Source organism: Octopus bimaculoides, chromosome 9 (assembly GCF_046866305.1).
Source record: "Octopus bimaculoides isolate indiv1 chromosome 9, ASM4686630v1, whole genome shotgun sequence".
Taxonomy (NCBI): Eukaryota; Metazoa; Mollusca; class Cephalopoda; order Octopoda; family Octopodidae; genus Octopus; species Octopus bimaculoides.
In genome coordinates, this window is record NC_142936.1 from 57,777,827 (window position 1) to 57,803,956 (window position 26,130).

The 26,130-nt window shown below is 37.4% G+C and overlaps 1 protein-coding gene across 1 annotated transcript; it reads right to left on the reverse strand.

Moving 5' to 3' along the window:
- Positions 1-446: 446 nt before the first annotated feature.
- LOC106873119 (uncharacterized) lies at positions 447-18,169 on the reverse strand. The gene is made up of 3 exons (XM_014920347.3): positions 17,962-18,169; positions 8,287-8,538; positions 447-1,083 (listed from the first exon to the last, which is right to left on the reverse strand). The coding sequence occupies exons 1-3, from the start codon at positions 18,026-18,028 to the stop codon at positions 794-796; spliced, it is 609 nt and encodes a 202-aa protein (XP_014775833.1). The 5' UTR covers positions 18,029-18,169; the 3' UTR covers positions 447-793.
- Between the last annotated feature and the right edge of the window lie 7,961 nt (positions 18,170-26,130).

Below are 26,130 nucleotides of genomic sequence, written 5' to 3' on the forward strand. Positions count from 1 at the left end.
ACATAACTGGATGAATGTGAGTGAAATAAGATGGGTAAATCCATAATGAAGCACATGTTGGCTAGGTAAGCTTGTTTATATGGGTAGCCAAAATGAAGTAAGATGGCTGATGGAAATGAAGACCGAGGTAGGATCTTGAAACAAAACATGATGTCTCAAGCTACTAGCAAAATTTAAAAGCTGATACAAACAAAATTGAATAGTTGTTTTCAAAACAAGAACACAACAGGGCAGCTGAAAGGAACTGCCATCATTGCTTGAGGCTGTAGTAGAAGACAACTTACTCAAGGTGCTATGCAGTGTGACTGACCCTAGAGCCATGCATGTACCAATAAAAGAATAATAAAAAAATGAAATAGGACTACACAGGATCACTAAAGTCTAGAAATTTTAGGAGCTTTGTAATAGGCAAGCGAAAGATTAAAAAGAAAAAAAAAAAAACCCAGTTATTTCTATGCATTTTCTTTATTAAACTTCCAATTTAGACTGATATTATGAAGAAATGATTTTCATATAGATGCTCTTGTAATTGTTGAATTCACATTTTGATACAAGGGTGAGAAATACAACGAAATATATTTCTTTGGTTGGACTCCATGAATGACTTGGTGATAAATAGTTTGATTGGCTGAATATACAGACAGACTGATAGATATGCATGTTACTAAAAATTTACAAGAATTTATATTTTATTTAAACAAGTATAAAATGCTTATAAAAGTAAAGTATCCAATTGCGTTAACAAAATATAATTAAAAACAAGCATTTACAATTTCTTTTGTTCTCTACTTAATTAATAATCCTTGATAAGGGCCTGAGACAACACAGAAATGGTAAAACCGAAAAGTAGGAGACTACTTGAAGCATACATACTTCTGGCAAAAGACTTCTCGTTGCAAATATGTTCATCACAGATACACCTGCGTACTGAAAATGACCGAATTGTGTACGTCCTAATGCTAGAAAATATAATAGCCAGGTTTGATCTCCTGTCTATTTCTTTATTGATCCTTTCAGCACATATTTTTGGGCTATCTTTCTCAACTTTCAAACATCCACGGTGAAATATAGTCACTCTCGATTCTGCAAAATAAAAATAGTTTGCATTAGTTTTTTTTAGTAGAATATTGTATCAACATCACATACTTAATGGATGTGTGTGGTTGAAAACTACAAAGCTACAGTATTTTGTCTAAGGGAAGTCCCTTTAAAGATATATATACTGTTAAAAAAAAACAAAGCATAACTTCAAAGCTGTAAGCTGTGTTTTTCAACACTATACATCGAGAAGGCGACTTCTCTGAGATGAAATACTGCAGCTTTGTAGTATTTAACAAGAGACATACATTAAATATGTGAAATTGGTTTCAAATTTTGACACAAGGCCAGCAACTTTGGAGAAGGGATAAGTTGATTGCATCGATCCCAGTACTCAAAGGGTACTTATTTCATTGACCCTGAAAGGATGAAAAGTAAAGTCGACCTTGGCAGAATTTGAACTCAGAATGTAAAGATGGATGGAATGCCACCAAGCATTTTGTCTGGTGTGCTTATGATTCTGCCAGCTCACCATCTTACATTGAATATGTGATATTGATAACATTTACATTATTGAGTTGCTTCTAAAATAAAAATCACATTTAAATTTAAGAATGTTCTCAAAATGGTTTTATACTAAGACATGCAAAGTACAAGCAGAAATACATGGTGACCTCTTGACTGAAGAAATATAAGTTCCCATATGTGTATTACGGTAGTGAAAATTTGTCATGCTCACTTTATAGCAAATTTTATTTATTTATTTATTTTACATAATATTTTGTTAAAAAATAGAATTATTGATCACAGATTTTACAATGGGACAGTGATGGGTTCATTGATTTTACAATAGATTGTTTGTATAATACAGGTAGAACAAATACCATAATGTACTTCATTTAAAAGCACCTGTTTATCAGTTTCCTCATCTATGTTTACATCTTTTACCAATATACATTACCAGAAGGTGTACATAAACACATATCCTCCTATACACAAACAGATATTACACAACTTGAATTGTGGTATTTTTCACTTGGTCAGGTGACTGTACAAATCAGTAGGTTTCAAAATAATATGACGGCAGTGAAACCTGTATAGGTCAGTGGTTGTTGTCTGTCATGCAACAGAATGGCTGTGTCTTCTTTGAAATTGTCAAGGAAAAATTTAGGCATGTGTAAGTGAACTGAAACTATTTCTTTATTACCAATTATGATGTAAGATAGGATTGTAGCTGAGGTGAAGCTTCTGTATAAGGCAAAGACTGCAGAACTTTGATCAATTCATAGATACCTTAGTCTTATCTAATTCTGTTTGTGAGATACTAGTGGTCTTTTCTTTGTTTTTTGATTTTCAAACACATGGACGCACGTGTGTGCATGCATGCATGCACACACACACACAAACACACAGTGGAGCTAATCTTTTAGTTGAGACACTTAGAACCAGATTTTTGTTTTGGATTTCAGAATGACTGTATGTTTGTATTTCTAAATTGGAAAAAAAACCCAAGTTTACACACATTTTCTTGTCTAGATTCACATATGTAACAGTTTCACTTTGGAAATGTTTTGCTTTCCATCAAAACAAATTTAATTATTACACTTTTTACTTCGGATTTTTAACCACATAAAACAGCTTCAAATTTCACATTGGTTTGCCATGTAGAAAAAGGCTGCTTGTCATCATTGTTTTAAGAGCCACATTGTGTGCATTGGATGGAAATTGTTGAGGTTGAGTTTCTAAATCTGGATGCCCTTCATATCACCAACCCTTACCTGTTTTCAAGTAAGGTAATATTTCTCTATGATCAGATTTGTCTCAGAAGATTGGAAATGAAGACTACTTTAGTGACGGTAACATTTGTTTTGAACTATTATGTAATGTCATAGGCAAAGTGACACACACACACACATGTATGTAAAAGCACCCAGTACACTTTGTAAAGTAGTTGGTGTTAGGAGGAGCATAGAGCCATAGAAACTATGTTAGAACAGACATGGACCTCGGGCAGCTCTTCAGCAGGCCAACTCCTGCCAAAATATTCAATCCATGCCAGCATGGAAAACAGATGTTAAATGATGATGATGATATATGTGTATATATATATATATATGTATGTATACCTGGTGCAGACAGTATTTCAGAACAGATATATAGTTTTTAAAAAGCGCTTATATAAAAGCAGGAAAAAAACCGTATTTTTACGAAAATATCAAGCATAAAGCTAAATTGTCAACTTAATTTCATTCAATAAAACCACCATAGGCATAATTAACTGCCTCTACGTGGGGTCAAAATCATTTACAAGCTTGGATGAAGTGGTCCTTTTTCATATGGGACATGACTCAAACTGTGGTGGCTTTCAAAGAATCTTTGGTGCCATGGGGGTGTTCATTGACATTTTTCTTAATGACGCTCCTTACATAGTAGTCCAAGTGGACTGAGATCTGAAGAATTAGAAGGCCAAATGTTGAGGGTGATGTGATCATGCAAACTGTCGGCCATCCGTTCTTGTATCATTTGAGCCTTGTGTGATGGTGCAGAATCTTGTTGAAAGACATAAGGTCTTCAATTGCATACACTGTTGATCAAAAGCTTAACAACTTTATTCAGAACCTTAATATATGCAGCAGCATTCACCTTAAGGCCTTGTGAAAAAAAATGAGGAGGCATCACATGTCCTTCATTGCTTACAACACCCAAAACCATGACGCTTGCAGGAAATTTTGTGTGCACTACTCTTGGAACCTCAGAAAGGTCAGCACATAACCATCTGTCAGTTTTCTGGTCCTGGTGAAAGTTTTTCTCATCTGGAAAAATCAAATCACAAAAATCCATCTTCTGATAGATTTGTAAGTTGTTCAACAGTTTTCTGTTGCTTTTTCTGACATGAATTGACATCTCTTCATCATGTAAGATTTGTATCTGATGTCCTCATACACACCATTTCTGATTGTTTTTCTGACACACGAACTTTTTTTGCAGTTGACCTCATTCATTTTCCTGGATTGTCTTCAATGTTTTGCTTAACTTCCTGAATAAATTCAGGTGTCCTAATAGAATCGGAGCATTTGGAATATTTTTTACATTTTGATACAGATAATATACTTCCATATTCTTTCTCTAACTCACACTTGTGGACAAAAGGTCATGCAATTTTCAGAAAATGAGAAATTTCTAAATCAGCATGCTTAGCTTTCAAAGCCACAATCACAGCATGACTTTTCATTTCCTTAGTAAGCATAGGGCCTGTCATTCTTAGAGGAGAAGTTTCAGGTGTGGAAGCAAGGTCTAGAATTGAAGGGCCTTAGAGTCAACCTAGCTAAAACCAAAATCCTAATAAGTAGGAAGGTAGATAAAACACAAACCCCTTCAGGTAGATGGCCCTGCTCAGTATGTAGAAAAGGAGTAGGTAGTAACTCTATAAGATGTACCCGGTGCAAGCTATGGACACATAAGAGGTGCAGCAACATCAAAGGCAGGTTAACTAGCAAGTTAGTTTTTGTTTGTGGCAGATGTTCAGGTGCAATAAAGACTGCAAACAAACAGGAAACAACTTCTATCTCATTCCAGGGTGAAAAACTTGAGGTAGTCGATAGCTTCCGCTATCTGGGCGACCAAGTTAGTAGTGGGGGTGGGTGCGCTGAAAGTGTAGCTGCTAGAATAAGAATAGCCTGGGCAAAGTTTAGAGAGCTCTTACCCCTGCTGGCGACAAAGGGACTCTCACTCAGAGTAAAAGGCAGACTGTATGACGCATGCGTACGAACAACCATGCTACATGGCAGTGAAACATGGGCTGTAACTGCTGAGGACATACGTAAGCTCGCAAGGAATGAAGCCAGTATGCTCCGTTGGATGTGTAATGTCAATGTGAACACCCGTCAGAGTGTAAGTATCTTGAGAGAAAAGCTGAACATTAGAAGCATCAGTTGTGGCGTGCAAGAGAGACGATTGCGCTGGTATGGACATGTGGTGAGAATGGAGGAGGATAGCTGCGTGAAAAAGTGCCACACCCTAACAGTTGAGGGAACCCGTGGAAGAGGTAGGCCCAGGAAGACCTGGGCTGAGGTGGTGAGGCAAGACCTTCGTACATTGGGCCTCACCGAGGCGATGACTACGGACCGAGACCTTTGGAAATGGGCTGTGCGTGAGAAGACCCGGCAAGCCAAGTAAGATCGTTGCCAGTGCCCCTGGACTGGTTCTTGTGCGGTTGGCACATGAGATGCACCATTTTTAGCGTGGCCGTTGCCAGTACCGCCTGACTGGCTCCTGTAGGATTTTCGAGCGAGATCGTTGCCAGTGCCCCTGGACTGGCTTGTGCGGGTGGCACATAAAAGACACCATTTCGAGCGTGGCCGTTTTCGTGCGGGTGACACGTAAAAGCACCCACTACACTCTCTGAGTGGTTGGCGTTAGGAAGGGCATCCAGCTGTAGAAACTCTGCCAAATCAGACTGGAGCCTGGTGTTGCCATCCGGTTTCACCAGTCCTCAGTCAAATCGTCCAACCCATGCTAGCATGGAAAGCGGACGTTAAACGATGATGATGATGATGATGATGAGAAGTTCAATAGAAATTAGTCAAATAAAATAATGACTAAAAGTGCATGTGTCCTCAAATACCAACTGCACCCTGTATATTTTGAGAAAAATGTCAATGAACACCCCCATAGCACCAAATGAAATGTCATATTTGAAAAGTAACAATCAAATGTTTCAGAAGTGTTAGAGAACTGATTTATTTAATCAACGTATGATCCATGTTCATTTATGATGTTTACCCAATGTTTCTCTCAGTCATATATTCCATCTTTAAAAAAAAATTCATCGTTTGCTATGATAAACTGTCCGAATGCTTCAATTACCTTTTCTCTATTTAAGAATGTTTTATTGCTTATGAAAAGCTCAAAATGCTTAAATAAGTGATGATCAGTAGGAGAGATATCAGAGGAATAGGGAGGATGTTGCAAAATCTCATAATTCAGGCTTTTGGACCATAGCTTGAGTAGTGTGAGGGCGTGCATTGTCGGGGAGCAAAATTGGGCCATCTCTATTCACTAGTCTGGGTTGCTTTTTTTTCAAATTCTCATGCATATAATCAATTTCCTGGCAATACAATGTTGCTGTTACCATTTTTCCTTGTTGCAAAAATGGATAATGAATAACTCCCTTCACAGACCACCATATGGTGACCACACCACTAACTTTTTAGTGCAATGGTGGGTTTGGGTAATATTTAGGTGACTCTTCCGCATCTAATCACTATCATGTTCTCCTGCTGTTGTCAAAGAGTATCCATTTCTCATCACAAGTAATGATTTGATGCAAAAATGGTCTTTTTCCAGTCGAGAAAGCAGTAAGAAGCACACTTCGAGGCGTCTGTTTTTTTTAATCTCATTCAGTTGATGTGGAATAAACCTATCTGTCTTTTTGACTTTTCCAATTTTTTACAGGTGTCCAAAAACAGTTGTATGAGAAGTCTGGAGTTCTGATGAATGTTTTTGAACCTTTGTTCTCGGATTTTGTTCAACCAAAGCATTTAATCCATCATGCCGTATAACTGATTTTGGCCTACTCCTTGGTTTATTTTCAAGGCTATCATCTCCTGAATGAGAGCTTTGAAACCAGCTATGAACAGTTTTGATGTCAACAAAACCGTTACCAAAGGCCTGCTTTATATTCTGTAGACCTTCTGTGGCAGAGTGATCCAGTTTGTACTCATGCCAGCGCTGCCATGACTGGCTTCCGTGCTGGTGGCACATAAAAAGCACCAACCGATCGTGGTCATTGCCAGCCTCCTCTGGCCACTGTACCAGTGGCATGTAAAAAGTACCCACTACACTCTCGGAGTGGTTGGCATCAGGAGGGGCATCCAGCTGTAGAAACACTACCAGATCAGACTGGAGCCTGGTGGAGCCTCCTGGCTTTCCACACCCCAGTCGAACCATCCAAGTCATGCCAGCATGGAAAATGGACAGTAAACGATGATGATGATATATATGTAGACACAATTTGACTGTAATAGTTAAAAAGTTTTTACTCTACAACTACAGTATTCTCTGTTCAATCCTGCTGTATAGCATATTAGGCAAAAGTTATTTTCTATACCCTTGGATCCACCCATAACTTGTGAGTAAAATTGGGTGGATAGAAATTTTATAGCAGTACACTGGGTAGATTGTAATCATAAGTCAAAAGCTACAACTTTGTCACATAGTCTCACATTGATTCTGCATGAGAATTACATTAAAAGTACACAGGTTAGTGAAATGCTTGACCACTAACAGGTTAATTCAGAGTCAGATAATCCAGTTGATTGAATATCAGACATTGTGTGCTAGTGCACACATATATGTGCGTGTGTACATGTGTGTGTGAGTGTATGTATCTGTGTACATCATATTTATAACAGTTATATAGGCACAGTTGCTTCCCAACCACATGGTTTTGGGTTCAGTCCCACTGTGTGGCACCTTAGGTAAGTGTCTTCTACTATAGGCCCTGGTTAACGAAAGTGTTGTGCGAGCATTTGAGAGATAGAAACTGGAAGAAGCCTGTCATATGTATGCATGTATGTATGCTTGTGAGAGTGTGTGTATGTTTGTGTCTTTTTGTTTTAAAATTATGTGATTATTATAAATGAATGTTGTTCATTTTGAATATTTTGCAAAAATGTTTGGCCACTGGAGAAATATTACCTTGCTTGGAAAAAATTCAGTGTCAATGATTGGAAAGACATCTGGTCATAGAAAGATCTGGCTCAAATAAACTTCCATGCAAGTAGGGACATTAAAACAATCTTTGATCTTTCTTTTACTTGTTTCAGTCATTAGTCTGTGGCCATGTTGGGGAACTACCTTGAAGAATTTTAGTTGAACAAATTTATCCCAAAACTTATTTTTTTTTAAGCCTGGTACTTAGTTTATCATTCTCTTTTGCTGAACCACTAAGTTATGGAGCGTAAACACACCAACACTGGTTGTCAAGCAGTGGTGGGTGACAAACACAGGTAGGCACACACACACACACACACACACACACACACACACACACACAAGTGCGCATGTGACAGACATCTTTCATTTTCTGTCTACCAAATCCACTAAGCCTTTTGCCTAGTGTGATAACGATTCTTATTTCTTTATTGCCCACAAGGGGCTAAAGTGTGATAATGATTCTGTTAGTGTGATAACAATTCTGCTAGCTCACCACCTTAGTTCTCAATTAATATTAAGAAGATAACTTACCATTTCCAAGAAGGGTAACATTAACTGAACCACTTAGAGTGCCACAAGATACATCAATGTACTGGTTACTATGTACTGGACAATTTTCTAATTTGGATGACTCTTGAGCAGTGGGGTTTTCAAGATTGATGTCTTCAGGAGTTAAATCTTTGCATTTGTCATTGTTTCTGTTCATGAGGACTTGCTTTGCAATGTCAGTTATTTTGTTAAATTCTATATATGAACAGACAACACAAGTTTTACCTGCAACACCTACAATAATAGAAATAGTGATCAGCACACAATAACAACAGCAACAACAAGAGTAAAAATTTCTAATTTTGGCACAGACCCAGCAATTTCATGGAGAGTGCTTAGCTGATTACATTGACCCTGGGGTTCAACTTATTTTATTATACCTGAAAATTTAAAAAGGTGAGGTCTACTTTGGTGGAATTTGTAAAGAGGTGGAAGTAATATCATTAAGCATCTTGTCCAACATGCTAATGATCTTGTCAGCTTATCACACACACATACACACACCACCACCATTACCACCACCACCACCACCACCACCACAAATGGTTTCAAATTTTGCCACAAGGGCAGCAGTTGTTGAGGAGGGGATAAGTTGATTACACTTCCCCTTCTATTTCGTCAAATGATTCAAGTAATATGTCTCTAAATCTCTGTCCATTTGCAGGATCTTTAAGCTTCCAAACCCTTCTCCTCCAAGCTGGTCTACTTCTGGGCATCCATTTTGCCTTGATCCTGAAGTCACTAACTACTAATCTGTGTTGAGGGGTACATTCTTCGCCAGGGAAGGTTTTGGCATTTATAAGCCGCCTTCTTTCCCTATTTCTGGCGAGTATGTAGTCGATTTGGCTAGTGTGTCTGCTGGAACGGTAGGTGACTAGGTGACAGGCAGGTTTCCTGAAGTTGGTATTGCAAACCATAAGATCATTTGCATCACAGAACTCCAGCAGTCTGGTTCCTCCTCATTGCAGAACCGAAGCCGTAGCCTCCATGTATGCCATGGAAGTCCCCTGCATGTCGTCCAACACGACCATTGAAATCACCAGCCACAAAGAGAAGGTTCCTGCCATTCTTCAATGAGGTAGTTTGCAAGAGGGTGTTGTAGAATTGGTCTTTCTGCCCATCCAGTAGCCCCAGTCGAGGGGCATAGGCCGAGATGACGGTAGCTAACCTATGGTGAAGCACTAGTCTAATCTTAAGTACTCTGTCACATACTCTGACTACCTCGATTACCTTATCGACCCATTTCTCTGCTAGAAGTATTCCCACGCCCCCGACCCCGTCAGTGTTCCCTGCCCAGAAAATCTTGTACCTGTGTTCTTTGCCTGTGAGGAACCTCACGGAACCTCCTCTCCACCTTACTTCTTGGATGCAGCACAAATCTACGGGTCTCTGTTCAAGCATCTCAACAATCTCACCAGACCTACCTTTCAGTGTGCCAACGTTGAGAGTGCCAATTCTGATGGTGTGGGTGTTGGAGGTGTGTGCCTGTGAGACCCTGGGATGGGGAAAAGCAGTGTCGTGTACCTGAAAAGAAAGCTTGCATTTGGCAGAATTCATAAACAAAACAATGCCTACAACCTGCACACACTACACAATCTTTATGCGCTATAAGATCGATAAAACCCAGGGTAGGGGATGGGATGGTATAAGGCCCCTAGAAGTGTTCGTGGGAGACAACCAAGGATGACAGAGGATAAGACCTTCCGGTACTGGTGGAGGGGGTGGGAGGGCGGGTATACCGCGAGCCAGTAAGTTTAAAGGGAGAGCCACTTCTGCACTTTTATACTATGGTAGACAAATTTAGACAGATTTAGAGAGAATGAGTTAAAAGAACGATAAACTTGAATAAAGTAAAGAAAAAATAAATAAGTGAAGCGTGGCAAATAAAAGGAATGCATGAATTTAAGACAAAATGGCTGATCGTTAGTAAGGAGGAACACACAAATAAGAAAGAAGAAAGCAAAGGACCACTGATGAGGTCACAGAAATGTGACAAAAGAACTCTGGCCGAAATACAATTAATCTATAATATAAATTGAAGTTGGCCGACCATTGTATTCTTTCTTGTCTTGAGGTTCACGGCCAAACGGCTGGGTGGATTCGCATGAAAAATGGCACACATGTGGAGACGGGTGCATAGATTGGAATGCGCTTTCTATTTTTTCCCTAGCCCCCATACCTACAGAGAAAATCGATTAAAACAACCTGCGTGCATGTGAGTGTGTGTCACTGAAGTCATTCATACATATATATATATATTGATTAATAAATAAATAAACTGAATGATAAATTTCAGTTATCTCTCTCTTTTTTCTTTCTCTCTCTCTCTCTCTCTCTTTCATATACACATACACCATCAACATTACTCTCTCTCGCACACACCCCATCAAACATACACACTCACACACACATAGACATACACACGCACATCAATTCTCCCCTCTCACCAAAACTTCAAAAGAAGTTCAGTCATAAAACTGTCCATGTATCTTCAATCGATGCCCACTTCAAAAGATCGCCTTTCCTTTTCACTTGTCCGGACATTGATCGAGAGATAAAACACAAACCAACTCCTGCTAAATGCAAAAATCCCACCAAAAATACACACACAGACATTTCATGTCTTTCAGTTTCTCTATGATTATACACGCGTTGAAATCAATAGCTCTTACATTTTAATCTTCAACAGGGATGTATCAATTTCTATAATATAAATTGTTTTTCTATAAGCGTATAACAATTACTTATTCCATACTTCACTTAGCTTTTCTTTTCACTTTTCACTCACTCACTCTATCTCTCTTTCTTACCCTCTTTCTCTTTCACATACACACACACGCACGTCCATTTCATATATCCTTCAATTTCTGCTCTCTGCAAATAAAATTTTTACGGATAAAACTGCTTACAAAAATTGCGATTAATGTATAATTTCTTTCTATGTTCATAATTAAATAAATCTTTTAATGATTAGACAGATGTCCAATAGGATAGCTCTCACAAACAGACTACGTACAAATTCTTTCTTCACAACTCCTGAAGCCATTTTCTGACAGGAGGGGGTGAAATCTTCATACAGCAGCAGGCTCCAATCGAAACGGGACACAAAATGATCAGGTTGAGAAACGCTGTTATAAATTATGCCTAACCGAAAACAATCACAGCCACATCATCCAAACAGACTGGGTGAAACCGGGTTTAGCTGCTAGTGTAATATAAAACTGAAGCAAATTAACACCAAATATATAGTGTGTGTGTTTTTTTATTGGCTGAACTGGCAACATGACCATCCCCAAATACAACAATATATATATATATTTATGTATGTATTCTCTTGTGCATTCCATACAACAGGTACGAATCTGCAAGTACCTGGAGTCTGCAAGTTCTTCTTCTTTTGAAATTCAGAAAGGTATGTATAAATAACTTCTTTTGCACACACACACACACACATACACACACACACATACACACACCCTAGGTATGAATTATAAAATTACAGCTCAATTTTTTATTTTGTAATTCCTGTTTAGAAACTTTATCTCCACACCCGTTATTTTTTTTCCAAAATTTCTTTGGGCTCCTGTTTTTGATATAGGAGATTAGGATTTTGGTGCAAAAATACATTTTCAAAATGTTAATAACCCGAACCCTTCTCACCCCAAATTTTTAATTTTTAACCTTACTTGAAATTTTTTTTTAATCCACGTAGAAAAATAGAGATTACGAATCGTTAAGAATTAAAAAATGTTTCCTAAAGAAACACTCAACTCCCCTTCCCCAACCGGAAAGACTTCCTCCCGTCCCCACCCCATTTTCTCGCAAATTATTGTTTCGTAAAATTTTTTTGCCAAAAAACCCACGTTTTCGGATTCGGAGATTCCGGAAAATTGCTAAAAATCGGAATTTTGAATTTTTTCGCCCCCTCTTACTCCTTATCTCCCGCACCAATTTCTTCATTTTTCGCTTTTCTGTAACCCTAACCCTAACCCTAAAACTCTAACCCTAACCCTATATGTAAGTAGAAACATTTTTGGAAATTTTTTCTGAATCATAATCTCCGTATTTTTCCGCATATTTAAAAAAAAAAAATCTGAAAAAAGTTAAAAATGAAGAATTAAGGAGGGGGTAATTTTAAAATGCCGCTTTTTGCCAATTTTTTTTTGCAGATTCGTATTCTCCGTAGCCGAAAACGGGGGTTTATGTAGAAAAATAAATAAATAAATGGGTGTTTTTTGTGAGGGAGGGGGTACAAAAGGAAGTCTTTAGCCCCCCCCCCCCCACCTCCACCCATTACCTCAGAATGTTTTACTTGTAGCTTTTGTGAAAGCGGGTAAGTTTTTCCGGGAATAATGTCATTTAGCTGTTGTTTCTAGCATGTCGGGAAATTTTAATTTCGAAACCCTAATTTTTGGCCAAAATCGCATTCTCCTATATCGAAAACAGAGATCCGAAAAAATTTTGGGGAAAAAAAAAATTTAAAAAAACCCCCACTGAAAACAGGTAGCGTACACATTCTTTACTTCCACCGGTTTGTTTATAGTGATCAAATGCATGTGCGTACATTAGCACATTCGCTCCATCAAATCGCCGTTCCCTAGTCAATTGCACGCTGGCGATCTTATGATTGTCAACTATAAACCACGCAGTGTATATTTACATTTGGGAAGATGATCGTCGGTTTCCGTAAAAATTTTTTGTATTTTTTTACATATGAGGTTGTGGGGGGAAGGAGATCTTTTCAAATCAGCGTGAAAGCGAAAGAGACAGAGAGAGCGCGATTGTATGAGGTAAGTTCTTTTGAAGTTTGCGTGAAGCGGAAGAATTGATGTGCATGCGTGCGTGCGTGGGTGTGTGTATTTATACATACATACATATATATATATACATAAACTAAAAATGTATATTTATACATACACACACACACACATATATATATATATGTGTGTGTATATATACAAATACATATATATATATATACATAAATATATATATGTACATATATATATATATATATATATATATATATATATATATATACACACACACATACATGTGTATATATGTATATGCATGTATGCACATATATGTATATATATATGCACACATATATATGTCTGTGTATATATATATGTATATATATATATATATATATATATATACATATATATATGTATACATATATATATATATATACGTCTATATATATATATGTATGTATGTATGTATATATATATATACATATATATATACGTCTGTATATGTATATACATATATATATACATACACACACACATATATATATATACACACATTTCCACATATAATATATATATATAAACACACACACATACATACATATATATATATATATATATATACATATAATCATCATCGTCGTTTAACGTCCGCTTTCCATGCTCCAATCTGATCTGGCAAAGTTTCTACAGCTGGATGCCCTTATAACGCCAACCACTCCAAGAGTGCAGGAGGTCTTGGTCACTAGTCACTGCATCGGTGAAGCCCAATGTTCGAAGGTCGTGCTTCACCACCTCAACCCTAAGTCTTCTTGGGTCTACCTCTTCCACAGGTTCCCTCAGCTGCTAGAGTATGACACTTCTTCACACAACTGTCCTCATCCATTCGCAACACATGACTATACCAGCGCAGTTGTCTCTCTTGCACATACATCTGATGCTTCTTAAGTCCAACTTTTCTCTCAGGGTGCTTACACTCTGTCCTGTATGCACACTGACACTGCACATCCAGCGGAGCATACGGGCTTCCTTCCTTGCACATGTATACGTACAAAAAAAGTGTATGCAATATGTGTACGTAGGTATGTGTTTTTGTGTGTGTGTCACTGAAGCAATTCACATACACATACGTACATACATTCATTGTTGGCACTCCGTCGAGTGGGTACTACTCAAGCAGAGCGGACCCGAACGCGCAGTCGCGCGTCCGCGCTAGCTAGTCGTGAGTGGTCGATCCTACGAAAAGTGCGCGCGAGCGCGCGCGCAAATGAATACGTGTGCGCGTGCGCGCGTATGCAAATTAGTAAATAATTTCTTTTAAACAAAGTAAATAATTTTTTTAAAATTACTTTTTTCTTTTCTAAACAACGTAGATAGGTAGAAGGAATAAAAATAACACACTATCTGTTTTTGTTAACTTCATACATTTTTTTTTCTTTTAATTAAATTTTGTGAACAAAATAATTTTTATTTTCTAAACAACGTAAATAAATTTTTAAAAAGGTGCACATTGGGATTAGACACTGAGGGAAACTTGATATGCTAGAAATAACAGCTAAACGCAAAAAGAAAAAAAAAACTGTAACCTTTACTTTTCTGAAATCACTGTGGATATATTTCGGCTATGTGCTTGATAAATGTCTGAAAGTTCTCCCACGAATTCCCACACTTCATATCGTAATAATCACGGTACATTGGCTCATCAATATGTGACCATTTCATGTTACCACATGATCCACTTTTATATTTCAGTCTACGTTTTATCCGTGACCAGAATGGGCCACATATCCGTGAAAATCGTAGTTCCTGGCTCCACATTTTCAATGATTGCAGCTTCTAACGTTTCAGCCTTTCTATCAGTTATAATGTTGCAGGTAGCCCTTTTTTTTTTGTGCAATTAATTTGTTTTCTTTCAAAAAATCCAGAAAGATATCCCCCCTTTAACCTTTTCCATAATTCAACACGAGGTGAAGACATTTTGGGAATATGGGCTTCGAAAAATTTGCGCGACACACTCAAAACTTAAGTTCAATTGTGAACAATATTGGCGGGAAGAGGTCAAGAAAGAGGACGAGCCCTTTACAGAGAGAGGTCAAGAAAGAGGAACTGGTAAAACCAAGCCCGTCTTTCCATTTCAAATTGGTAGAGGGAGGTCAATTCCCCTTTCTTCAACCTCTCTCTGTAAACGGCTCTTCCTCTTCATTGACCTCTTCTCGCCAATATTACCAAAATGTCTTCACCGTGTTGAATTATGGAAACAAATTAATTTCACAAAAAACAAAAAAACAAAAAAAAGAATGTACTTGTCGTCAAATGAAAATTGGAGCTTTTCAACGTGCTATTGACGGAGTTATTTGGCGATGTAATTCATGCAGTAAAACAATCTCTATAAGGAAAAATACTTTTTTAGAGAAATGCCACTTGACAGTGTTTACACTATTTCAAATAATAGCAGACTTTATATCTGAATTGCCAGTAACTTGTTCCATGAGTTGAAACAATATTAGCAACGATACGGCTATTCAATGGTACGAATACTGCCGAGAAATATGTTCAGCCATGTTACTGAAAGATAAGAAAAAATTAGGTGGACTGAACCACGTTGTACAAGTGGATGAAAGCCTGCTTTTCAAGAGGAAATATGAGGTTGGCAGAATGGTTGAAAAGTTTTGTGTGATAGGCTTTTACGATGTCACTCAGAAAAAGGGCTACCTGCAACATTATAACTGATAGAAAGGCTGAAACGTTAGAAGCTGCAATCATTGAAAATGTGGAGCCAGGAACTACGATTTTCACGGATATGTGGCCCATTCTGGTCACGGATAAAACGTAGACTGAAATATAAAAGTGGATCATGTGGTAACATGAAATGGTCACATATTGATGAGCCAATGTACCGTGATTATTACGATATGAAGTGTGGGAATTCGTGGGAGAACTTTCAGACATTTATCAAGCACATAGCCGAAATATATCCACAGTGATTTCAGAAAAGTAGAGGTTACAGTTTTTTTTTTCTTTTTGCGTTTAGCTGTTATTTCTAGCATATCAAGTTTCCCTCAGAGTCTAATCCCAATGTGCACCTTTTTTAAAATTTATTTACGTTGTTTAGAAAATAAAAATTATTTTGTTCACAAAATTTAATTAAAAGAAAAAAAATGTATGAAGTTAACAAAAACAGATAGTGTGTTATTTTTATTCCTTCTACCTATCTACGTTGTTTAGAAAAGAAAAAAGTAATTTTAAAAAAATTAATTACTTTGTTTAAAAGAAATTATTTACTAATTTACATACGCGCGCACGCGCACACGTATTCATTTGCGCTCGCGCTCGCGCGCACTTTTCGTAGGATCGACCACTCACGACTAGCTAGCGCGGACGCGCGACAGCGCGTCCGGGTCCGCTCTGCTTGAGCAGTACCCGTCGAGGGTTCCAGTTGATTCAATCAACGGAACAGCCTGCTCATGAAATTAACGTGCAAGTGGCTGAGCACTCCACAGACACGTGTACCCTTAACGTAGTTCTCGGGGATATTCAGCGTGACACAGTGTGACAAGGCTAACCCTTTGAATTACAGGCACAACAGAAACAGGAAGTAAGAGTGAGAGAAAGTTGTGGTGAAAGAGTACAGCAGGTTTCGCCACCATCTCCTGCTGGAGCCTCGAGGATCTTTAGGTGTTTTCGCTCAATAAACACTCAAAACGCCCGGTCTGGGAATCGAAACCGCGATCCTATGACCGCGAGTCTGCTGCCCTAACCACTGGGCCGTTGCGCCTCCACTACATACATACATACATAACTACCTCTCTCTTTTTCTGTGTCAATCACAAGTTCACTCACTAATAAAAGTAAATACACACGCACTTGAACATGTATGCCTACAAATTTCATGTATACAACGGGTGTACGTACGTGTTTCGTGTATGCGTGAGTGTGTGTGTGTGTGTGTCACTGAAACCATTCATACATACATACATAACCTCTCTCTCTCTTTTTCTCTGTCAATCACTCACACATTCACTCACTACAAAGTAAATAAAAAAATGTCAGTTATCTCTCTCTCTCTCTGTGTTTCTTTCTCTCTCTCTCTCTGTTTTTTTTTCTCTCTCTCTCTGTGTTTCTTTCTCTCTCTCTCACATACACACACCAGCAACATTACTCTCCCTGTCTCTTCACACACTAACAAAAGAACTTCACATACACACCACACTTTATATATATAACACGAGAAAATAAACACAAACACGTAAAAACAATGAAAAAGTTCGATCTCATACTCACAAACATAAATATAAGTATGTATCGTGATTACAGGTTTTGAAATTGTTATATATATATTTTGATCATAGGTAAAATGCAAAGAAGTGGTCTTTTGGCTAAGAGGAAAGTGTAATGTTTAAATCACTAAAATATAAGGACGAAATTTCAGACCGTATCTCGAAATTTGTGGTCATTCTTTACAATATACACCTTTATTCGTGTTGAGATGTGGCCTGACATTACAGCAAAAAAAGAAACCCCGTTCTGGTTTAATCCCGTTTTATAATTATGACTGAAGTAAGGCTTAATATTAATTGTAGTATAAGGGAATCCAAAACACCAGCCAAAGTCTGACATGACAGTATCTATAATTTGAATAAATCGAATAATATGAATAAAGAAATAATAATAATAATAATAATAGTAAAAAGACCCTAAATTGTGAAAAAGGTTTATAAAACAAAAATGCAAGCTCGAATTCAGTTACATTATTCTAATCGTTTGCAAGCAGGTCAGTTAGGTGGGTCCTTGTCAAATAGTTAAAATATAAAAAGCTTCTGATTCAGCATGCATTATCAATTAAATATTATCTAATAATATTGAGAGAAGAATGAGGAAATACTCATGGTTTCTCACTTACCATTAGCGATTACAAGTAAAGTGACACAGAATTCAAAGAGCGCGAAGTATATTGGTTTTCCCATCATAGTGTTTTAAGAATATACATATATATCTTCCTCGTTAGTAACTTTTATCTATCTATTGACACACATCGATAAAACTAGGGCAGTGACTTCACCAGGAAAGTGAAATTGCGCATGTATCTACGTTTTATATGTATTGCTATACCTGGTCACTATAGGTGTGTATTAGTTATATGCGTATGTATCTATATTTATAGCTATTTAGGTGGACATTGGAATTAGACACTGAGGGAAAATGGCTGTAACTTTTTTATTTTTTAATTTTGACGATTTTCGTTTTCGATAATGTGTTCTATATGTCACGGTCATGCGATTCCCCCTTTTAAAAATTTTTGGACCACCCCCTCCCCTCCCCTCCCCCACACACGGGGGTGGCGATTTTCATTTTTGACATTGTGTTCTATATGTTCAGGTCGTACGAATAGCCTTCTCGCAACTTAGATGTGAAAATGAACGGCTTACATTTATATTGAAACAGAAAAAGGATCATATGTGGAGTCTCCACCACGAAACTTGATATGCTAGAAATAACAGCTAAACGCGGACAATCCAAATCTTGCATTGGTCCAGATGGACTATATGTAAATAAATATGAAGGAAAAAATGCGCTTTGGCAAACGGGGTTAGGGTTAGGGTTAGGGTCGGGGTTAGGGTAAACCTAACCCTGACCCTAACCCTAACCAGATTTGGCTGTTATTTCTAGCATGTAAATAGCCTGCTTGGTGAGGGGGGGAATTGAAATTTTTCAAACAATTTTTTTTCAGAATCGGAATCTCCATAGCCTAAAACGAGGGATTCCGTAAAAAAAATAAATAAATAAGGGGGGGAAAGGTTCAGATTACATATAGTCCATCTGGACCAATGCAAGATTTGGATTGTCCGCGTTTAGCTGTTATTTCTAGCCTATCAAGTGTGGGGTGGGGGGTAGGGAAGGGGGGTCCAAAATTTCTTTTTAGGGGGAATCGCATGACCGTGACATATAGAACACATTATCGAAAACGAAAATCGCCAAAATTAAAAAATAAAAAAGTTACAGCCATTTTCCCTCAGTGTCTAATTTCAATGTCCACCGCTATTTACTTCTTTATACAAGTTTCGAATAGATAATGTAAATAGGTGTAGCAAAATAAAAACGCAAGCCTGAATTCAGTTACATTGTTCAAGATCAAGGATTCTAAACCATTTTTTAAAAGAATCTATGAACCCCTTTGATTACAGTTTTATTCTGGTGGACTCCCATAGCTATGCGGTGGTTAAATACTGGTTTTATAGAAACTTCTTTCAAAATTCCCATTTTGTTTTTCACACATTAATTTGTGTAGGTTGAACAATGTTAGAAAAAGAAACTTAACTGTTTCTTGCAATACATACCAATGCATACATTTAAAGCAAAATTATTTCAGGGGCCCTTGAAATACTATTGTAGATCCCCGATTTACTATTTTGTTGCGTAGGCCCCTAAAAATCTTATATGAACCTTCAGGGGTCATATGGACCCGGGTTGAGAACCATGGTCAAGAAGCCCTAATCTCGATTCCATTGCTAGGCATTTGGATAAATATATATATTTTTTAAATCGTAGCTTCAGTATGTGAATGACTCAGTAGGCAAAAACGACGCGGAAACACGTCAGATTTATTACACCCGTTATTTAAAGCAAGTTTCGGCAAAATCTTTTGGAAATGTTTTTATGCCTTGAGCGGCAGAGTAAATAAAAAACGAAACAATGGTTATATACGGTTATAGAAAACAGCTAGATTAAGTAATTGTTTTTAAATGTCACTTGAATTTAATGAAAGAATTGGCACATTTAATGGCGTAAGGTCGGATTATGCTATAACACGATATGTTCAATACGAGAGAAAGTAATTTCGGCTGAAATATAAAAGTAACGAGTTCATTTACTTTCTTCAACGAAAATAAATAAACGTTTCTTTTGTCATTCCTTCTTTTCTGAAATTCAATGATTCATGTAATCTATAATGAAGTAGCGTGTCAGAAACTATTAACCTCTGTAGTTATATTATCATCTGGGAAGGTGATTTCGAATTTTGGCGCAAGACCAGCAAGTTAGGGAATGGGTTAAGTCGATTACATCAATTCCAGTGCTCAACTTTTATTAACACTGAAAGGATGAAAGGCAAAGTCAACTTCGGTGGAATTTGAAATGCCGCTAAGCATTTTCCCCATTGTGTTATGTTAGCTCGCTGCCTTACCGTTTAAAAATATTATGGAGGTGTACAAGCCAGGCAAGTGATTTGATTTCAGACCGTGAGTTGATACCGAAACAGTCACTGTGTGGAAGACGACACATGAGCCATTCAAAAGACTCTCAAGTACAGTTAACGTCACTGAAATATTTATCGGCAGGAGAACCAGGGGAGAAACCGCTTCGTGAAAAAAAAAAAAAAAAAAAAAAAAAAAAAAAGCATTCAACCCCATACTTATGAATTTCTTTCCTGACCTTTTTTTTTTCATCAAACATTTTCCCATTTCTCAAATGTGCTTATGGGGAGAAAAATATTAAATAAAGGTATCAGATGGTCGTGAGAAGTGCTAAAAACAGCTAAATCACCCTTAACTTTTTCCATTGTGAAATCATATTCAACACCGTATTTATGAATTTGTTTCTCTATGATACATGGAATAAAAATACATAGGATCATGTAAAAAAAAAAAAAAATCATCATTTTTTCGAAATTTTTCTTAAAAAGATTATCATTTCTAAGGACATCGTGAAAAAAATATCTGAAAACATCCCCCGTCAAAATGGAGAAATTCCAACTTATGTGGGCGACCTATCCCTGACAACCCACCTATTCATCATTTGTTTGTCAAAATAATGTTTTAGTGAAGTTATTAGTCTTCGTGTATTTTTGAATTGTTATGTTGTCTTCCGCGCTGTAATTTCTTAAAATATTACACTGGGAAATTTTTTTCTCGCTCATTGAAAGAATCTCACTTTTCCCCACTCTTAATAAAATGTTGAATCATTCGATACAGCATTTTATTGTTCAGTAACTAAAGTCGGATAAAGGAAACAAAGAATTCTTGTTTGCAACATCCTATTGGCGGGTTGAGTTTAGCCGCGGGTCGAAATTTTCTGACCCCTAATCTAAAGATCCAGTCTTGTCACGTGCTGTGTCAGTGGAGGCCCAGTGGTTAGGGCAGCGGACTCGCGGTCATAGGATCGCTCCACGAGGCTCGGCAGGGGATGGTGGCGAACCCTGCTGTATACTCTTTCACCATAACTTTCTCTCACTCTTTCTTCCTGTTTCTGTTGTACCTGTAATTCAAATGGTCAGCCTTGTCACACTGTGTCACGCTGAATATCCCCGAGAACTACGTTAAGGGTACACGTGTCTGTGGAGTGTTCAGCCACTTGCACGTTAATTTCACGAGCAGGCTGTTCCGTTAATCGGATCAACTGGAACCCTCGACATCGTAAGCGACGGTGTGCCAACCAACACGTGCTGTGTCAAGCTGATTCTGCTTGAGAATTACGTTAATTTTACCTGTATCTGTAGAATTAACGTAATACTCAGCAACTTTATTCTCTAATTCAGTGAGCAAATTAGTTTATCGATCGAATAACAGAGCCGAAGTCAACGGAAATTCGTTTACTTTTTTAGAGGCCTTCCGTAGTTAGTTCGAAGTAAATTTTTTTGTGTTGTCCCAAATCAATCGTAGTCGAAAAATATATGTTGAAAAGTATTCCAGTCGCGACAATACCGCCATTTCTATACTTTTTAATTCAGCCTTTATTTGTTGTGATTTACGAGTTTTGGCTGCTATTTCCAGTCGGTTGAGAGACAATTTCAACTGCCGCATATTTCCTAAGACCTGACCCACCTGCTGATAAGATATGTTTGGTGTTAAAAAGAATGTTTGCTATCCCTGCAGTACGTCTGTTTGTTTTAAGCTCGCTTTGCAACCGCCACGTAGTTTCAGGTTCAGTCCCACTGCGCGGCACTGTGGGTAAGTGTTTTCTACTATAGCCCTGGGCCAACCACTGACTAATGTTAGGCTGAAACTGTGTGGAAGCTCGTCTTGTGTGTGCGCGCGCGCGAAGCTTTTTGTCTGGCGTGCTAACCACTCAGTCAGTTTGCCGTCATAACAACAACAAAATCGTCTGCAACAGTATTACTCAAAGTGGTGGTCTGCGGACCGGTGCCAGTCTGCGGACCGGTGCCAGTCTGCGAACCATTAGCTGCCTGTACGCGGCAAGTTTCCAGAAAAGAAAGATTATAAAATGCTTATGTGATATTGTATTATTTGTTTACAAAATAAATATAAGATAAAAAAAATTGTCGACTTTTAATATATTCAATATTAATATATTGTTTCCGGTATAAATTAATATTAGTAAGAAATATTATCGGTCCCCGGCACATTGTAAAAAGAAGAAAAAAACTGCCGGTACGCCACATCAGATAGTATAAGAAACACTGCATACACATTGCGCATAACCACCCCTTATTTACTATACACTACTTCTCTGCATCCATACCATCACATACAGAACTTACTACATAATACATGCACAAACATAACCAGAGTGAGTTGCGTGGTTTCATGTGTATGTGCATATGCATGTTGTTTATATGTGTATATGTATATACTATCAATATCTATAAATCAATATCTATAAAACAGATGATGTTTGTGTGTGTGTGTACGTGAATGTGGTTTATGCACGTCCACAAATTAGCACGCATGTCGCTCAAATTTTAGGAGAAGATTCGGAATGACCCTTTGTGCATTTTAGTGAACTTTCTCTCTCAGAGGTACCCGCGTATACCTGTAAAAATCGATAAACTTTTACCAAATTTGAAGTTTGTTGACATGGCGAAGTCAAATCTGTGCGTACGCGCATGAAGTAGAGAGAGAGAGAAATTGTATGTTTGTGAGAGGGAGGGTGAAGGAGAACGACATTTTGTTTGCCAGCGTCTGTGTGTTAAGCAGCAAGCAAACAGAAAAAAATACCCTCTCTCTCTCTCTCTCTCTCTCTCTCTCTCTCTCTATATATATATATATATATATATATATATATATATATATATATATATATATCCCTCCCTTACATACACATGCCAGTTATCTCTCTTTCTTTCTTTCTTTCTTTCTTTCTCTCACACACACACAGCAACATTACACACAAAACACATGTTGCCAAAAAGAAATAGACGCTATTTTTTTATAGTGAGTATGCCAGACAGAAAGTGTGGTGTGTATGTGAAGTTCTTTTGTTAGTGTGAGAGAGCAGCATATGTGTGTGTGTGAGACAGGGAGAGAGAGAAAGAAAGAAAGAGAGATAAATGTGTGTAAGGGAGGGAGAGCGCGCTCTCTCTATCTCTGCCGAATTGATGTAAACAAACCCATGTGGTCTGATTTTCACGTTTCTAAGTATTGTACCGTAAATCGCCATTTCCAAAATATATTTATTTCAAATCATTTATCCGTATATATATGTAAGGCAAGGTGTGTGTGTTTTGTTGATATACGGGCAACACACACACACACATACGAACATGTATGCGTACAAAAAATATGTATGCAATTGGTGTACATACGTGCGTGTGTGTTGCTCATATAAATATATATATATTTATATAGATAGGATGATAAATTGAATATTAATTCAATTTAAAACCAAGTGGCCTAGCATATAACAAATCTGAAAATTCAGAAAAAAATGTATTACACGTGTATAAGGGATGACCACTAGGTGGACATCCAATATGCTAGAAAGAGGTCATCAACGATCCAACCACAAAGAAAAATAATGTTCTCCAGAAAAATTTTGCAAAACGCCAGAACAGGACAAAATGAGAAATATACAGAATAAAGAATTATCTATGGCCTGCTGCAGTTTCGAACATTAACGTTTTACTTTCGTAACATCCGTGTTCTCATATATATATATACTTAAAACTTCGTTGTCATCTGAACAGAACCGCTTCTGACACAGAGAATCGGGAGCCCTTTTGGTCAATCTATTTTCCTTGTTGGAAGGGTTCCTAACCCATGAGCAAAGAGGGGTTAGATGATGGCGGTGGTGTTTTCAAAGGGATGGCATGTGTAACCTGATCACCTCTGCCGATCAAACTCTCAACCCATGCGCTCCAGCTGCAACACTGATTCTGCCCAAATTTGACGTCATGTTACTTAGTTTGGTTTGAAATAAAGAACTTGATTAGCTTAATAATCCCAACTTAATCCCGGGCAAAGCCGGGCTATACTGCTAGTTATTTATATACATTGATTATATACATTTGTATCCGTAGCTAGATCCATTATATTATAAGAATGGTTGTTGGGTGCCCACATAGTAAGAGCATTATGTTGTTCTTAGACACATTAAATTTTCCCAATAAACTCGTAAAGGCTATTGTCCAAAAAAGGATCTAGATCGATTCCGATAGGAAATTTTCTCAGTTCAATCTGCCTTCCTCAGATCTGATGCTTCAACTGGCAACAGATAATTATAGATGGTCACAGTAAAGAAGGCAAGGTTTTCTTGCGATTTACTGAAGTAATTGAATCTGGTGCAACAGGGTACGTGAGAATTCTCTTTCAAAGGAACAGAGTAGTTTAAACAGTTCAATGATATTCTCAGAACAATAAACCATATAACGACTAAAAGGAAGAACTGAAAGGCAGGTAGGTACAGAGTTTTATGGACACAGATTCTCTAATGAAGGGTTACGGTGTAGAGTATCCTATGCTGAAATCACCAAGCCCAATTCATACCTCAGCATTCCTATTCAGAGACATCTGCAAGTCAATTACAGGAATCAGACTGTGTCGTACCTTGATCCAGTGTCTTCTACTATAGCCTGGGACCGACCAAAGCACTGTGAGAGGATGTGGTAGATGGAAACTGAGAGAAGCCCGTAGTAAATAAGCAAAAAATCCTTATCAGACACATTTGAATTTGACAAAAATGACCTGACAGAAAAGACTGAAAACTTACATGAAAACATTCTGAAGTATGATTTTTGTACTTTTCTTTCTTAGGATTATGGTATATAATGAATTACTATACAGAGGTGTTCTGGTTGTGTTATAAAATTGCTGCTTATAATGAAACATTATATATCTGTAGGTGTCATAAGATAGCGATTCTGATATTTTTCAATACTTACAATTTTAATTTTTTAATACTTACAATTTAAAATAAAATATTTGCAATCTATGCATGATTTACTTATTAAAGTGTATACACACTTTTTTTTCTACTGAGACGCGAATTCTAACAAGACTGTAGCCTTTTATATTCAATTCAAAGTTGCCCATGTGAAAAGCAAGGCTCCTCCAAATGGATGCCCGCCACCGATAGTGTTTGGCCTTGGGATTTGTTGATGGACATGGCAATCTGCGGAAGTTAAACGGCATGTCTGACCCCGAGGGATAAAGGTGCATCCTTGAAATGAAAACATTTCCCCCCTCCCGCACCCTGTAACAATGGTGGCCTCAATAAATTGGGGCGTTATGAACTTGACTACCAAGTGGGTCCCGTTGCACTGTATCGGCGGATAAAGCGTGTACTCTTTTTCTCGCATTTTAGTTTTATTGAATGATCGTGTAAAATTTTCTTAGCAATAGGATATATTGTAAATCTATGCACACACAAACACTCACTCGGTGTTATTGTTGTTGTGATGCGTGCACTCTTTATCGACCACCGAGAAAGCAGAAGTACGTACAAAGAATTTCATAAACAGAAATGAATGGAAAGATTGATGTGGCTGAACAAAGTTTGTCGTTAGGTTTCTAGCGAACAGAAATAAAAAATAACAGTCAAGTAAAGAATTTAAATATTAAAGCAAGCAAAAACTAAGAAACAAAATGGGCTAGTTGCTAATTACATCGTCATTAGGTTTTATTTTCTAATTGAATAAACCAACATTAATTATCTAACATTCAAAATTTCACTTAAAATGAAATATATAGAAAAATTAAATATATACATATATTATTTGTATACTGTATATACGTATTTCTTTCAGACCACACGAACTCACATAAAGAATCTTGCAAAACCAAATCCAAAAACGAAATAGTTTATCTTTGTTTTTCTGTATAATAGTCGCCATTGCAGG

Bases quoted from the DNA above. Each gene is read 5' to 3' on its own strand.
- LOC106873119 (XM_014920347.3), bottom strand. From the start codon at position 18,028: ATGATGGGAAAACCAATATACTTCGCGCTCTTTGAATTCTGTGTCACT. The intron at 8,539-17,961 runs GTAAGTGAGAAA...CTATTATTGTAG, and splicing joins TTTACTTGTAATCGCTAATG to GTGTTGCAGGTAAAACTTGT. The intron at 1,084-8,286 runs GTAAGTTATCTT...TTTATTTTGCAG, and splicing joins TGTTACCCTTCTTGGAAATG to AATCGAGAGTGACTATATTT.